This window comes from Balaenoptera borealis (genome assembly GCF_965194805.1).
Source record: "Balaenoptera borealis genome assembly, chromosome: 3".
In the NCBI taxonomy this organism is placed as follows: Eukaryota; Metazoa; Chordata; class Mammalia; order Artiodactyla; family Balaenopteridae; genus Balaenoptera; species Balaenoptera borealis.
In genome coordinates this window covers 179,584,758-179,602,576 of record NC_138866.1, presented here as the reverse complement: position 1 = coordinate 179,602,576, position 17,819 = coordinate 179,584,758, and the positions used below count along the sequence as shown (strand labels likewise).

Sequence of the window (17,819 nt, the reverse complement as noted above, 5' to 3'; positions counted from 1 at the left end):
TCAGCGTGTGGTGGGGATCTCCAGGGCCCCGCTGGGACCTTCACTTCTCCCAACTACCTGAACCCAAACCCTCATGGCTGGATGTGTGAATGGAGACTCACTGTGCAGGAAGGACGGCGGGTCGCCCTCACTTTTGACGACCTGAGGCTAGAAGCCCACGCATTCTGCAGCAGTGAGCATGTGACAGTAAGTGTCCCCTGCCGTCAGGGATGGTATAGTCCATTGTTTAAGGAGTTTATTGCCCCATAAGTCACAGTCAGAAAACTAGGTCAGGAATATTCCCCTCCGTGCAACTGTATCTCACACAAATTCTAAGTATTTTAGATAGAACAAAGTCACAATAAATGTTTGCCATAATTTTTATAAAAGCTGTTTTAAGAGACTATTAGTTGTCTCAACCTATATCAGGGTCATAGGCAGGATAAATTTTCAAGCAAATGATCATTACACATGGAAAAACCTGTGTAAACCGAGAAGTTAAGCCTATGGGTAGCACATAGCTGATTGGGACCAGAGTCACAGGACAAGCCACCACCAAAAGTTTTAAGCAGATGGGTGGTCCTGCATAATTACTGTTCTCTGCTGGACGTACCGAGTGACTCCTCTGCAAGACCAAGGCCGACTGTCTTCCAGGTTGCCAGGCTCATGCTTTGAGATTATACCCTTAGTATAATCTCAGATATTATATTTGAGTATAATATTATATTTAAGTATAATACCCTTAGTATTCTTAGCTTCCCTTAGCAAAAGAAAGCTAATGAAATCCCTGAGTGTTAACTGTGAACGACAGATATATATGCATTTATACTGTATTAACTGTAGATGAATATTAGTATATTTTCCACCCAACTTGCCGTTTCTCCAGTCTTTGTTATCTCAGTAAATAAATGTTCCAAACTTCTGGTTCCTCAGGTCCAAAGCCTTGATGTCTGTTTTGGAGTCCTTTCTTTCACACCTTAAACTGCACCCATAAGCAAGCTCACTCGGCTAGATCTTTACAAGAGATCCAGAATCTAACTACTTCTCACTACATCCACTGCGACCGCCGCCATCACCACTCATTTAGATTTATTTTAGTAACTTCCAACTGGTCTCTACTTCCACCCTTGCCTCTCTCCATCTCAACACAGCAGCCAGTGTGATGGGTTTAAACCTAAATCAGACCATGAGGCTTTCCTTGAAAATCCTCTAATGACCTCTTTTCTCACTCAGAGGGAAGTCCCACATCTTCATAATGGCCCAACTGGCCTTACATTATCTGCTGCCCCTTCCTTCTCCTACCCATGTGTCTTATCTCAAACCCCCCTCCTCTTGTGCTCACTAGGATCCAGCCACACTGGCCTCTTTTCTGTTCCTTGACTGACTACCCTAAGGTGCACCCACAAGCACTTCCCATGTACAGTTGCCTCTGTCTGGGATGTTCTTCCCCGGGCGGCTTCCTGGTTCACCCCCTCAGTTCATTCAGGGCTCCGCTCACATGACTTGGTCCGAGGAGCCTTCCCTAAGTACCTTCGTTAAACAGACCCCACCCCACCCGGGTCTGGGTTGGTTTCACAGCACTTCACACCAGCTGATGGTCCTCGCATCTGTTTGTTTGTGTGTTGGCTGCTCGCCCCACTAGAATGTAAGCTCCACTTACAGGGACACGCACTTCGCTTCGCTCCCTGCTGAATCCCCAGCGCCTGGCACGTAATAGACACAGTCATTGTTGAACGAATCCATAGTCGAAGAACTAGCATTATCCTTCTCAAAAATGAGCCACTTTTGTTTGTAGTTTCATTGTCTCCTGCTGGTTAGTGAATTTCAAAAATATGAAACATCTCTGTATGTTACCCTCTCTTTGTATTGCTCTAAAATGGTCATATTTAAGCTTCAAATTTCGCTCTCTGCTTCTAATATACGAAGGACTGAAATGTTGTCTTTTATCAGATACTGAAAATCACAGAGCCCAGTGTGCTTTCTTTTATTTGGAAGCCAGGAAATTTTGGACCTAAGTTTTCTTATTTTAAAGGAACATTTTTTTCCTATTGTTGAATGAATAACACAGAGACAAGAATGAAGTAGAAAAAAAATTAACCACTCCCACTATATCATATTCTGAAGCATTTTCTTATCTTTTCTTGGCAATGAATAATACTATGTAGTTGTAATTAGGTGACAGAAATTCATTTGTATACTAATTTTCATCAGTTTCTCTCATTATAAATACAGTGGATGCTATTGAATGGTATTTGGAGAGTTGAGAAAATAAAAAATATAAAAATACTTGGAGTTCTACATAGCCATTACTAAAATTTTGATGTATATGTTAACTTTTTTTTTCCTTTGAGATCATATTGAAATATAATCATTAGGAATCTTACCAGCAGAATATTCACATGCCCTACAGGAAAAGTCATACTTTCGGAACTCATATAATAAAATAAAATCTACAGCATCAACCACAAATTCTGAATCATGTCTTGTCATTTCCCCATCTCTGAATCATAGATGCCAAAGGCACCTGCTTTTCAACTCTTTCAGCTACTTCTTTTGGTATTTGTGTCATTATTTCAAAACAATATTCCTATGCTGCTACTACTCTATTTTTTCTGTCTTAGACATTATCTATCCACATCCCACTGTGGAAGATGAGGATTTAGCTGTCTTCAGAAACCGCCCCACCATCACTGCAGATGCACGCGGGGTACACGTAATTCACTTACACCCCTCAACTACCTCCCCAAATACTCCTGTCACAGATTTTGTTAAATTGTTATTCAAGGTTTACGTTAATATTATTATGAAAACATCACTCCCACTTAAACCAAGTAGTGTACTCTGTTAGCATTTGCTTTTGATTTTCCAAGTAATAATAATAATTATGTCCCTTTTACACTTTCATGGTTTTTCTTGGTTTTTCACGTATCTATCACTAATTCTTCCACACACTTTCTACTCCAGGTGTACATCCCCACCTTATACAGTAAAACACATCTATCAGTTCTATTCATTTTCCTTAGCAATATCTTCCTTGAGCATTTGCCCAGCAGCTGCAAGTCTGATTCCGCTGCCATGCCCACATTTCCCTACATCATCAAATTTTCAAGTCCCTTCATTTCTCTCCTGGGCTGGATACCTGGCTTTATGATATGCTCATTTCCTGTTCTTGGTTCATTTCCTCTTTGGGCGAGGCACATGCTCTGTGGCTCCCTAAGGACGTGGGCATGGGTGATAAAGTTTTTGAGGATGTGTATACCTGTAATTATCCTTATTTTATCCTTATTCTTTGAATATATTTAATATTTTAAAAATCATATATATTCTGGGAATTCCCTGGAGGTCCAGTGGTTAGGACTCCACGCTTCCACTGCAGGGGGCACGGGTTCAATCCCTGATTGGGGAACTAAGATCCCACAAGCCACACGGTGTGGCCGAAAAAAAATCGTATATATTCAATATATTCATAGTCATATGTATTCAATATATTCACATACATATATGATTATATTAATCATAATTTTGAAGCTTTGTGTTGCTCCTTTGGGGGTCAGTTTCCTTCAAGTTCCTGTTTCCAATTATATTATATTGGTCTTTGCCTTTTATGTTGGATGTTTCCCTAAATGTCTGATGACCTTTGACTGTTCATTCATATTTAAGAATGAAGTACTAAAAAGTGATAGGAAGCTCTGTGTTCATGACTGGGGCTGTCAACTCATGGGCTTCATGGGAGCTGACTGAGGTGGGGACTTGGCCATTGAGTTAGGGGAAACCACATATGTCATATTACAGGTCTTTTCCCCACAGGGAGGTTAAAACATCAAAGAATCACTTTCAGAATAAATTTCTGAATCTTTAATACAATGTCCATATTCCTTTTCTTTGAAGTATATTTTTATGGGTTCAATGCTTATTTTTTTTTCCTCTTCACTCTGCTCCAAACAAGGGGGTGTGGCTTGTCCTTCGTTTACTCTTTATTTACTTGAGAACTTGGCTGAAAAGAAGAAAGGAAAGGGGGGGTGGGAGGGAGGGAAGGAGGGAAGATGGAAGGAAGGAAGGAAGGAAGGGAGGGAGGGAGAAGAGAGGGACCCTTCCTAAGATCTACAGGTTGCTTGAGGGTGGCTTTGAGTGCACCACTTCTAGACTAATGCCTCATCCAGCGACCCGAGCATCCAATTCCTCCAAACCCAACTGCCTATCTCACTCTGTGCCCAGATGGAGGAGAGGAAAAGCCACAGCATCCCGTGTGCACTATGATGAGACATATGCCTGCTTTTATTCCTGCTTTTAGCACATTTTAGAGCTTGTCCTGAATCTCATATACCTACTTCTTACCCCACTGTTTTCTGGGAGTTATGGTTTCTGAGTGTAAACAGGAGTAGAGGAGGAAAGTGGAAACAGCACTCTTGCTGCTTCTAAAAGCAGGAGTTCACGTGATAAATGGACGCCTCACAATTTTTCATCATGGTGACTCTGAGCTCAGGGCAGACGTTGGGGAAGGGATAAAGGCCATTGATCATGGTTTTGCACATATTCCATTAGCCTTTTAGTTGTGAATAATCCGTTTTGATTCTGGCAATGTGTTGCCCATTCCTGTTTTTGGAATTATTGAAATACTTGTCACTTTCCGTTTCCTTATGCATTACTTCATGGTTTGGAATCAGAGGGATAATTTGAATCCCAATTTTATTACTACTGGCTCTTTGAACTTTGGCAAATTGCATAATCTTTCTGAATTCTAGTGTCTTAATCTGGAAAACAGGGGTAATATTTTATGTCTGAGAGGTTGTTTTGCTAATTGGATAAAGTAATCCAAATGGGTTATTAGCAGAGTCTGGCATTTTGTCCATGCTCAGTAAATGATAGGAAGCGCTGTGTCCTGTCCTATGAGCCGGAAGTCACTTTAAACCAGAAGCCCCCGAAGAACAAAATTTAATGATCAATTACAGTAAACAAAAAAAGCATACAGCTTTTGTTACGGAATACATTATCCCTCTCCACAGCTGTTAGCGTCATACTCTGCCTCATTATTTCTAATTGTAAGCCATTCAAATCCTTTTTAAAAACAGGACTATCACTCACTCAATCAATTATTGTTTACTTACTTCTGGACCTTTCTTGAGCTGTGCTAAAATATTCGCTTCGTTTTGTAAAGAAGTGGAATAACATTTTGCCAATTATCGTAACTATGTGCATAACTGGAGTTGTTTAATATTTTGGAGTCCACAATACTCTAATCCATTTTAAAAAGTTCAAACCAGTAAGAAAATTGAAGCTTTGAATGCATAACTAATTAAGAAAGAACTATTATATAGAGATTGATTTTTAAAATTACTTGGGTGGGAGGGAAATCCAAGAGGGAGGGGATATATGTATACATATAGCTGATTCACTTCGTTGTACAGCAGAAACCAGCACAACATTGTAAAGCAATTACACTCCAATAAAAAAATGACATTTAAAAATATTTGAGTTCTTCTGTACTTCAGATCATCAGAGATTAACATTTAAGCCTTCTTTCCAAATATCAAAGGTCCTGATGGATTGTTAAACAAAACTGTCCCCCAGTGAACTCTGTGAACTAAGATGTGAGCGTGTTGGCGTAGCTTCTTTACATTTTGAGCACAGTTTCCAGTTGCAAAGAGCACAGCGGTTTTTCACTCGTCACCACATGGCAGGAGGGCATGACTGCAATTCTTCCATTTTAGTGCAATGACCCTGAGGCCACAAAATGTGCTCCGGGTAACATGGTGGCTTGTGGCACTGGGCTAAGTGCCCATATTGTTAAGTAATTCATTTTAGCACAGAGTTTTCTTAGAAGGAATTGTGTCTGGTCCGGGAACGTAACCTCCTAGGCAATACTCAGTCAGATGGACTGTGTCTAAAGGTTAAACTGTTTTCTCCGACAGGTATTTAATGGCATTAGAAGTAACTCACCCCAGCTAGAGAAACTGTGTAGCAGCGTGAATGGCAGCAATGAGATCAAATCTTCGGGAAATGCGATGAAGGTGGTTTATTCCACTGATGGATCCAGGCCATACGGAGGCTTCTCTGCCTCCTATACGTCCAGTGAAGACGCAGGTAACAGAGGATGTTATAAATGCACCTGTGTTATCGTCTGCGCTGCAGGTGTCCCACGGCTACTGCCCACAGAAGTGGAGCCAACCGCGTCCCCTTTAGAGATCAGAGTCACACCTCGGATCTTCCACAAACGACAAACATAACCAGATAGAAAACCCAACCCCAAAACCCCCAAAACAGAAGACAAAAACCTCTAGTTCTGGAAAGAAAACTGCTGTTGTGAATTAGAAAATTTTAAAAATGCTGTTAGAAGAGCTTCTAGCTCAGTTCTGTGCAGTGTCGCCGTAATAGTTGGTTGCCAGTCCCGCAGCCCTTGGTCAACTCCTTTATCCTGGAAGAGGGTAACTCCCTCTTGAGGGGCAGCTTACTCCCAGAGAGTAAGTAAAGTAATTGCAGACACACGGCTTTTATTGTTTCTCAGGCATCCATCCATCCATCCTTACACAGATTTCCAGCGTACGTGACTGAGGGGTTCATATACGATATAGAGCATTTAAAATTAGCAAGATACAGCCTTTCTATTCTACATATCCTCCTACTTTCTGGATTGTTGTTATTATCTAAGAGCTTTAAAATTTAGGAAGAGTGGAACTGAATATTTTTTTAAAACCTTTAAGTTATTTCATTGATATAAGGAGCATTCGTTCCCTATTCAAAGGAGCAAATTCATTGGAATGCCAATGTTATATTATCTGTTTTATCCAATTAAATTCTCGGGTCAGGTGGAAGATTGCTAAACAGTTGCCATCAGGACCACCATTATATTTAGATATTGCTCTAAATTAAATGTTAATGAATAATAGGCTCACATTAGGAGATACTGACACATAGCCAAACCCCACCCACCTAATCTACATCTTCAGGAAAATCAAGAAGCTGCTTACTTTTGTGCATCTTTCTTTCTAAATCCACAGCAACCACTTTGGTAGGCGGCATGAGGAGCCAGCCCTTCACCCACAACCCCGACTTCATCTAGAGAAACAAATCAAAGCAATAAAAGAGCTGCATTGGTTGCTGTAGTTATTTTTTTCTGTCTTGTTTGTATCTTCTGCTATGGCATGGATCTGACAACTACTTTCTCTGTTGCCTTCTGTTTTCTTAGTGTGTGGTGGGTCCCTTACAAATTCCGCTGGGGGAAACTTTACTTCTCCTGGCTATGATGGAGTCAGTAATTACTCAAGAAACCTAAACTGCGAATGGACGCTCAGCAATCCAAACCAGGGAAACTCCTCCATTTACATTCATTTTGAGGATTTTTACCTAGAAAGTCACCAGGACTGTCAGTTTGATGTCCTTGAGTTCCGAGCGGGTGAGTCCAATCAAGGAACACGTTCTCTCATTCACCTGCAGCCTTCTTCTTACGCCTGGAGGCCACCAGCAATGAAGGGAGACAAAGGGCTGTAATGTATGTATTATATATAAGATCCAGAAGAACGTTGTTCGGACAAAGCCATCATTCTGCACATGCCCAGCTGGGGACAACATGCCCTATAAACGGGGAATGAGGTGGATCAGTGTTTTCAGCTAGACCCTATGTCTCAGTTGATGTGACATTTACCCAGGAGAGATTCCGGTTTGTCTTTGCTCTCTTAATGAGTTCAAGTGGTCCCTTCAACTCTCATCTACTCAAGACTTCTTTCTTCAGAGACTAGAACGTAACATGGTCAGAATGTGCTGGTGGTTTCCTGAATTTACAGGATTCACAGAGGAGGCCGTGGAATTCTCCTTAGGCCTTAGAAGTCTAAAGAAACTTTGCAATGCATTAAACGGAGAAGCACATAGAAGCTGGTTGGGAAATTATCCCCGAAGCAGTCAAGTTTGTCTTTGTTTTCATGATAGAAATAGATTGAGCTATACCTGGTAAACTATAATCATCTTAAGAATTTTTTAAAAATCTGCATTCATGGCTGATAAATCCATTTTAGTTCTTTCCTATAGTGGAAGCACAAGTTATCCATTGAATTGTCCCCAGTGTTACATTGACACTCTTTTCCCCCTAAAGAAAAAAAAAAAGGAAGGAGAAAAGTAACAGTATATCAATATATCAGCTATGCTGTCTAAGGCTCACTGGGTTCCATGTTATTGCAAAATTTAAAGAAAAGGAGGCTGAACGCTAATGCAGTTTGCTGGTGACAACGTACTGGGGCGACTATAGAAATTGCTGCTGGCTTTGGGAACATGGAGGGCAGAAAGAGAATTTGATAAAGTTTATGGTCACAGACCAACTGCCTCAGCAGAAGAATCATCTGGCCTCTTAGAGGTAGATGAACCTAGAAAAGGCTTATGAGGGAAATGGAAGTTGTAGTTTGAGAATGTTCTCCATAGGATTCTGATAAATCCTCACGCCCTCCGCTTGGTTCAAAACCACTGGCTTATAGAATCAAACAGAACAGCTATCTATCAAATTTCATTCAGTTAAATGCAATCTTCTCTCGATTCCCTCGTTTTAGAGACAGTTAGAATACTATATTTTGTTGACTTTTAAGGTCAGTGATGTTGTCTGACAAGACTAAACAGTGAGGAGATGAGTGTGAGCAATAAATGTTCATCAAATTACTGTGAAAATAATATTCACAAAAATACTCAGCTCCGAATCTGATAGTTCTTAGCTTGAGTATGGAATATCCCATTCATTTTAGTAGATTAACTACAGTGAAGAAATTATTAAAATTTTAGGTAATTATCACTTTTATCTTGCTGATGTATTTTGTCACTATTGGTATTGTGTTTTTTACGCCTTAAAAAAAAAAAAGCACAGCCAAAAGTTTTTTTTAAAGTTTTCTAACAGTTGTGTCTCTGTTTAGATATGCTAAACAATAATTATGAAAACATGAATTGGAACAAAATGACACCTATGATAGAGAAAGAGGCCCATACCAAAAAAAGCATTCTTTTTTACCCGTTGGAGGCACTCTTTCCTTTGTAGTTGAGAAAGATAGAAAGGAGATTTGTGAAATGTCTGCTATTAAACCAGAATTTAAATGTGCATCAATGTAATAGCTTGAAATTTTTTTTATTATTTGTTCCTACTGAATTCATTGGATATATCTTTCAAAAGATACATATATGGTGACACTGGTGTGTTATTCTGCTCAGGTAATGCTGATGGGCTTCTGATATGGAGACTTTGTGGAGCTTCAGAACCTAGAATGCCATTGGTTATACCTTATCCTCAGATATGGATACACTTTGTCACCAATGAACGTGTAGAACATGTTGGATTCCATGCACAGTATTCCTTTACAGGTAAGACTTATGATAAGCTCTCCAACTCTGGCAATAACATAATACATAAATTTTTTGATGACATTTTCCATAAAGATCTCGCATATATTTTGTTAGATGTATTTCTAGGTTTATTTATTGGTTTTGTTGGTAGTGTCAATGAGACATTTTTAATTATACTTTCTAGCTGGTTGTTGCCTATATCTAGGAATTTTTAAATTTTAATACATTAATCTTTAGCCCACAGATCTTGCTAGACTCTTATTAGTTTTAGTATTTTGTCTATAAATTACCTCTGGATTTCTGTGTAAACAGTCATATCTTCTGCAAATTGATAGCAATTTTTCTCTTTCAATCCCAATTCTTGATTTCTTTTTCTTGTCTTATTTCACTAGCTAAGGCCACCATCATAATGTCAAATGCAAGGATGACAGCATCTTGTTTCTGACCTTAATGTGAATGCCTGTAACATTTCATTGTTAAACATACTGGTTTCTCTTAGGTTTTCAAGAAATACTCCTTATCACATTAAAGGAAGTCTCTTCAATTCATGGTGCACAAAAAGTTTTTTTGTTTTTTTGGTTTTTTTTCACTGTCAGATTTTGGCAAATGGTTTTTCTGCATCTATTGAGATGATCCTATTTTTTCCTACTTTAATGTGTTAATGTGATAAATTGTATTAAAAGATTTTTCTCTTGTTAAACCATCCTTTCATTTCTGGGATAGACCCTACTTGGCCATCATGGTATTTTGGACATATTACTAAACATAATTTGCTAATGTTTTGTGCTAGATTTGTATCTGTGACATTCAGTTTGTACCTGAAAATTCAGCCCAAGACAGACAGTACTCCTCCTTGCTGCTTCTCTGGGCCATTAGAGTTTTTCTAGTCCATTTCACTAATGTGGCAGCCCTTTTAGATTCTGAACTTTATGTAAAAGCCCTTGCTTTTGTGGAGGTCCAAGGCCATATGTTCTCTTTTTGCCTGATCATCAAACCTCAAAACACAACTCCTGGGGCCCACATCTTGATTCTATATCCTCTTAGACCGACATACTCCCAGTTTAAGATACCCCTTGGAATTTGAGTACATTTATTGTTTATAGTTCTTAGAGATCTCCTTTCTTTCCATTAAGTTGGGCTATGAATCAAATATATTTTGGTTATAATTTTATTTAACATTTCTTTGTGTTATAACCAAATGGTTGGTTGGAGAAAGGAGTGAGATTGATTATCTATTCAGTCAACCATGTTGCCAGCTGGTTTTTCTTTATCAGATTGAAAGAAAAGAGTCAGATTTCAGGAAGCAGTATTATTTGTGTGGAACATCAGACCATACCATGCTTTAGAAATGTATCCATGTTTCAACTTGCTATACTAATGTACACTTTGATAGCTGATTACAATATATGTGCTTGTTGTCAAACGACAAAGTCTTTAGTTATGGTACTCGTCATATTCTTCAAGCTTACATTTATTTTCACAGGCCTAGTTTTTTTAAGAAAGGCAATGTTCTTTACTTTGTTCCTAGTGCATTTACTGTCAGTTCTATGCTCATCTAATTATTCTCCATTTATGGTTCAGATAATCTTCCTTCTCCTTTGTGTCAAACTTGAGCCTGCCTTCACTGTGTGATTCCATTTGATTAACACTATATGGGATTCTGTTTATTTCTAATCTTCCATCTAGTTTTACTTTGCTTTCATCCAATTTCATCTATTTATTCATTTATTGTCCTTTTTTTAAATCATAAAGTATGATGGTTATAAGTAGTATTTACTTTGGCTTTACAGAATTTGGTGGTTTTTTTCCTTTCTTATTTAGAAGTTTACAATCTACTTTCAGACTGTGGTGGAATACAGATAGGTGAGAATGGAGTGATCTCAAGCCCCAACTATCCAGCCTCTTACGATAGTTTGACCCACTGTTCTTGGTTGTTGGAAGCCCCAGAAGGCCACACCATCACTGTGAGTTTTGATTAGTGGGTAAAATAATTCTGAAATTATACAACAAAAGTACCATGTCCTGTGTGGAAACAGAGTTCTTTTAATAAGCAAGTGATTAGAATAGGCTTTGATCCAGGTCATCTTTTCCCTAAAATTCTCTGATTAGAGTATATACATTGGCATCTACAAGTTTACAACTAATGGAGAATGAAATATCTTTCAATCTTTTTCAAGCACAGGAGAAGCTCTCTATAGAAGACAGTTCCCCATCCAGAAAAGAGATGTATTTATGTTCTTGATATGAGTTGCCATCCCAGCCCAGGGGACTGAGGATGACCCTAATGACTCCCGTTCTGGGAGAAATATCCCTTCTCAAAATTTCCAAGAGAAACTTCAATAAGAAAAAAATAGAGGAGGACAAGGGAGAATGAAATAAGAGACATAAATACAAAATTATATAAATTAAAACAAAATAAACGGGTGTGTAAGGACTTCAGTCGAACTCTACATAGATAGGCTCACTTACAGCTCAGAGTGTTTCCTCATTTCTTCCCTTTTCTCCTGCAGCTGACATTCAGTGATTTTGACATTGAAGCCCATGCAACCTGTGCTTGGGACTCTGTCACAGTCAGAAACGGTGGTTCCCCCGGATCACCCATCATAGGACACTACTGTGGAAGTTCAAACCCCAGGACAATCCAGTCGGGTTCCAACCAGCTGGTGGTGATTTTTAACACGGACCATTCGGTGCAAAATGGTGGCTTTTATGCTACATGGAACACAGAGACTTTGGGTAAAAGAAAGAAACATTCTCTGCGCTTACTGTCTTTTATCATCGATGTATTTTAAAAATTTATTAACTAGCCCAACAAGTATACATTTTGTACCTACTCTCTGTCAGACTCAATTCTAAATGTTTACACATGACATCTCATGAAGCAACCTTGTAAGGAAGACACAGTATCAGTGCACATTTTCTCCACTTGCATGGGTGGAAACAGGATAAATGGGTGGATAATTTGCCCAGCTCGTGTAGCTGATGATCAGCAGAGTCAAGATTTGAATGAAGACAGCAGAGCCCAGAAACTTTGATCTTAATGCTTCACCGTGCTGTCTCCACAGGCAAAGGGCCATGGTACAACTAGGGAATCACAAGTAATAGAAAATATGTGTTGGAATCACAAGTAGTTTAACATATTTGGACCATGGAGGCAGAATGCTGAGTGGTGAGCTGAGGGCAGGAAAATAAGTAGTCCACATCCTGGAGAGCCTTGGTTTCTATGTTATCCCTTGAGCAGTGGGGAGCTATTTGAAGAGTTTTGAGCAGCAAAGTGACAAGATAAGTTTTGTGACTTAGAATGAATGCTCTGTATGGGGCAAAACATGATAGATTCTATTTCAAAAGATTACTTGTTGTACCTGCAAACTATGAAATTTCATGGAAATTTCATTTCATGGAAATTCCCAGAAAATATAAGACTTGCATTGGACACTTTTGTCAGGATCTCATCATAGTCTTGCAACATCACACAGGGCAGTTATTTCGAGAAGAGTCAGGGTGTTTGGGGAGCTCTCTGTGTGCTGCTGAAGCAGAGGGGAGCTGAGATGAACCACTGGTTTTCCAAGAGTTTAAAAGCAAAAGATACAGGGAATACTCTTTAACTTCATTTTGTTTCGAGTTCATTTTTTTTTCTTTTGCCATCTCTTAAGAACATACTTTAATATTACAAAACAGTTCTAGATTTTTCTTGCTTTCAATCCCTGTAATTTATTGTTCATCCATCGGCATTTCAATATGAATGAACCAGGTTACTTAATGGAAGATTTTCCCCTCCTCAAAATCATTTTCTCCCGTCCAGGATGTTAGCGTAAAATTGCAGATGAGTATAGACTTGTATTCTCATGTGTTAGTGGCAATAAAATACAAAGCTTGAGATTGTTGGGCCACAAATACTACATAGCCTCAAGGGGAGTAAAAATTATTGCTCTTGTTTGAAGACAGGATAGAAGTCTGTCCTCTGCATGGCAAGGATTAATGGTCTCAGGTGAATTCAGTATAGGTGTAACGAAACAGTAGCAGCTGTAGCCTCCTGTGGCTTCAGTGACCTTCCATTTGCTGAGAGTCCTTGTTGTGGACCTGCCCCGAAGGTCAGAGACTCATATGTAAGGAAAGATGCACTGATATCTCACATTTAGAAATGTGTCCTTTCCAGAAGTCTTCAGTTACCAAAATTGTTATTTTCATCACAAGGTAATGACTTTTTCCATGACAATTTTTCAGGTTGTGGTGGAATACTTCATTTAGACAATGGTACAATCAGATCCCCCCACTGGCCTCAGAATTTTCCCGAGAACAGCAGATGTTCCTGGACAGTCATTACTCACCAAAGTAAACACTTGGAGCTCAGCTTTGACAACAACTTCCTCATCCCCAGTGGGGACGGACAGTGTCGGAACAGCTTTGTGAAGGTCAGTGCACTTGTATATTTAATTGGAGCCAAGCTGGTTGCAGGAACGTAAACGTTTAGACTAGAAATGACTCATTGCCTCTCAAAGGAGGAGAAGGACAATTTTGCTGCTTGGATTTCTTGAATGAAAAAGTGAGAAACCTCAACCACTAGGAGTTAAAATTTGAACCACAACACACATTGCCCTGTGACTTTCATTTGCTAATACATAAGCAAAGACACTTAATTTAGGAGATTGTCTCACCTTATTAAATTCTCATGAGCATTTACTGTTCTTCCTTTCTATAGAAACTAAAGAGAGAAGGGCAGATTTCTTTCTTCCTCCCTTCCTTCCTTCCTTCCTTCCTCCCTCCCTCCCTCTCTCTCTCTCTTTCTCTCTTTCTTTCTTTCTTTCTTTCTTTCTTTCTTTCTTTCTTTCTTTCTTTCTTTCTTCCTTCCTTCCTTCCTCCCTCCCTCCCTCCCTCCCTCTCTCTCTCTCTTTCTTTCTTTCTCATTTTCTCTTTCTTTTCTATTTTCTTTCTTTCTAATAGACCCTCAAGGACAAAATGAATCAAAGTCACCGTGACAGGCAATATTTAGAGTATCCTATAAAAGTTACAGAAGGCTAGACATGTACTAGTGCCAGCCTTCACCTGAGCCTTAAGCGCCCACAAGCTGACCAGACCGTGAGGGACCCATCCATGTAAAATCATGGCCATGGGTCAGTCAGTAAGGCTCTCTTCCTCTCCAGTTGTAAATACTGCTCCTGTGGCCCTGACATCACTATTCATTGACTTATGACCGTGATAACTGTATTACAAATTCATTCCATCTGTGCTATTTTATATCTCATGTGTTCTATCGCTAAGGGGACATACACCTTTTAGGGGAAAGAACATTCGCCTGGACTCCGCATCTCTTGCATTTACCACGTGCATGTTCCTCTATGAGCCAGTTACACATTTGGGCTTTAAATTACTCAGCTGTAAAATGAAGAGAATAATTCCTACTTTAGTAGGACTGTTTTAAGCATTAGAGGTAATATGATATAATAACATAAATAGTGCTCCGTGCTTGGAATATGAAACCACCTAATGAGTAGAAGTGGCTTGTATTGTCAATGTTGTTATTATTTTACATCATCTCTCAAATTATGTTTTATATCTAACTGATCCATGCATGCTGTTGCAATAAAAATCCTAGACTTGTATATAATACATGGAAAACAAAACATCGTATACACTTTTCCTAACTGCTTTTTTCATGAAACAAATGAACTCTCTCAGGAATTGAGTCAACATCAAATATATAGACAAAGTAAAGTCTTTCAAGTTCTTCAGTTGTAAAAATGGAATGTGAAAAGTTATGCAGTCCCATTTCTCCTCTGGATGGAACGGGAATCCCTCTGACAGGAGGCAAGGCTGAACCACTGGCGGGTGGGATCCATCTGGAACTCTGACAAAACTCAGTGGCCTGGGAAACACACTCTTTCCCTGCTGGGCCTGAGACTCCAGTTTTTGCCAAGAGATACTGAGGTGGGTAAACATGACAAGCAAGAGGGGCCCAGCTCCAGCAAGCAACCCTTAACCTCAAACCTTATACAAAAATTAACTCAAAATAGACCATAAACCTAAATGTAAATATACAGCTATAAACTTTGAGAAGAAAAAGAACAGAAAATCTTAGGGACCTAGAGATGGATGAAAAGTTCTTAGACTAAACATCAAAAGAATAATCCGTAAAAGGAGAAATTAATAAATTTTACCATATCAAAATTAAAAATATTTTGCTCTGTAAAGAGATGAAAAGACAAGCTACAAACTGGGAGAAAAGATTTCCAAAGCACTTACCTGACAACAGACTACTATCTAAAGTATAGACAGAACTCTCACACCCAACAGTAAAAATACAGAGCCCAATTAGAATATGGGCAAAAGATATGAACAGATATTTCACCGAAGAGGATATTCGGGTGGTGAATAAACATACGAAAAGATGTTCAACATCACTAGCCATTAGGAAAAATGAGACTTAAAACCACAATGATTGCCACACACCTGTCAGACTGCCCAGAATAAAAAACAGTGACAACACCAAATCCTGCCAAGCTTGCAGCGAAGCTGTGTCACTTATTCATTGCCAGTGGGAACGTAAAATGGCACACCACTCTGAAAAATAGTTTGGCAGTTTCTTATAAAACTAAACACGCACTTACCATAAGATACAGCAAGTATACTCCCGGGCATTTATCCCAGAGTAATGTAAACTATGTCTGCACAAAAACCTGTGCACAAATGTTCATAGCAGCTTTATAGGCAATAGACAAAGACTGGAATCGGTGCACATGTCCTTCAACAGTTGAATAGTTCAGTGAACTCTGGTACCTCCATACTGTGGAGTACAACTCCTCGGTAGAAATAAACAAACTTTTGACAGGCTAACGATCTGAACAAATCACCAGGGAATTAAACCAAGTGAAAAAAGTCAATCCCGAAAGGTTACATACTCTCTTATTCCATTTACATAATATTTTTGAAATGACAATGCTTAGAAACAGAGGACAGACTACCAGAGGTTAGCAAGATGTGAGTGTGGGAATGAGTCGTGTGTGGTTATAAAAGGGCAACTCTAGGGAACCTCAGTGTTGGAGCTGCTTGGTGTCTTGAATGTGGTGGTATAAGCTTGTATGTAACCGAATACACACACACGTGCGTGAGCCTGGGAAACGGAGTAAGATGGGTGGACCGTGTCGAGTCAGCGTCCTGGTTATGATGTTATATTACAGTTTTACAAGCTGTCATTGTTGGAGGAATCTGGGAAATGGATACAGGGGATTTCTCTGTATCTTACAACTGCGTGTGAATCTGCAGATACTCAGTAAACGTTTTTTTTAAATTGCTTGAGTGATTAAATATCACCTGAAGCCAGGCTGAATTGTACAAACCTTAAGAAATGTCAGAAAGTTTTTGACAGTTTTGTAACATTTTGTAGGTCCAATATCATTTAAATGAGTTCTAGGTCATAGAGCCAATGAAATGAGATCTTGACTGACAGGTATCGATGAATATTTAACAACTCTTTACCATTATTATCATTATAACACCCGTGTTCTTGAGCCAAAAGGTAGAGATGTCAGATCCATAATTAATGACTTCAGAAAAGTGTAAGCCCGTGAGGGTTCTTGAAGTTCTTTGTTAAAGAACTGGAGATTCTTTCCTAAAAGTTTTAGCTCTTATCACTTCACCTCTTGAGTGATGTTTGTAAAAATAGCATATGCAGATCTCTCTCTCAGTAAGTCATGTTTACAATTTAACAGAATGTGGTTAGAAAACTTCTGTATACTGTTTCCCTGGATAGTTAAAGGAAGGGGGTCAGGCGACATAAAGGGGATATTAGGGAAAACAGGAGGTGTGCACTTCTTTCCTGACCTTTTTTTGATCTTTTGATTTGGCAGAATATCTTTGCTTTTGTTCTCAGCAGCTCCAGTCCCAGGCACCTCCCATATCTCATAAATGGCAAATATAATTGGACTTCAGTAAGATGATTAACAGCAGGATTCGCAGTGTTTGAGAATCAATTGAAATATGACTTTATAGCTACTTTTCTAAATTTATTTTTATTTATTTATTTATTTTTGGCTGTGTTGGGTCTTCGTTTCTGTGCGAGGGCTTTCTCTAGTTGTGGCAAGCGGGGGGCCACTCTTCATGGCGGTGCGCGGGCTTCTCACTATCGCGGCCTCTCTTGTTGCGGAGCACAGGCTCCAGACGCGCAGGCTCAGTAGTTGTGGCTCACGGGCCCAGTTGCTCCGCGGCATGTGGGATCTTCCCAGACCAGGGCTCGAACCAGTGTCCCCTGCATTGGCAGGCAGATTCTCAACCTCTGCGCCACCAGGGAAGCCCGAAATATGACTTTAAAGAGCCGATGGGGCTCTGAACTGATGTTACCTCGCACCTCTTCCCTGGGCTGATTTGCTAATAGAAACGTTTGTAAGGGCCTGGTGTGTGATTGCTTTGTTTGAGGAATTGTCCTGAGAGTGATACGTTCAGAATGAGTAATTTGATGTGAAGGGAATGTTGAACAGTCCAGTAAGACTAATCCAAACCCAATTACCTTCCTGCCTTCCCGGGCTAGAGAATTCTTA

The 17,819-nt window shown here is 39.4% G+C and overlaps 1 protein-coding gene across 1 annotated transcript in view; it reads left to right on the top strand.

The window, feature by feature from the left end:
* CUBN (cubilin) overlaps positions 1-17,819 on the top strand; it is a 283,798-nt gene that overhangs the window by 201,972 nt on the left and 64,007 nt on the right. Inside the window, exons 50-56 of the mRNA XM_082385173.1 lie at positions 5-186; positions 5,889-6,060; positions 7,163-7,369; positions 9,157-9,306; positions 11,131-11,252; positions 11,799-12,024; positions 13,513-13,700. Coding sequence (XP_082241299.1) covers positions 5-186; positions 5,889-6,060; positions 7,163-7,369; positions 9,157-9,306; positions 11,131-11,252; positions 11,799-12,024; positions 13,513-13,700 — 1,247 coding nt within the window. The remainder of the gene's footprint in view (positions 1-4; positions 187-5,888; positions 6,061-7,162; positions 7,370-9,156; positions 9,307-11,130; positions 11,253-11,798; positions 12,025-13,512; positions 13,701-17,819) is intronic.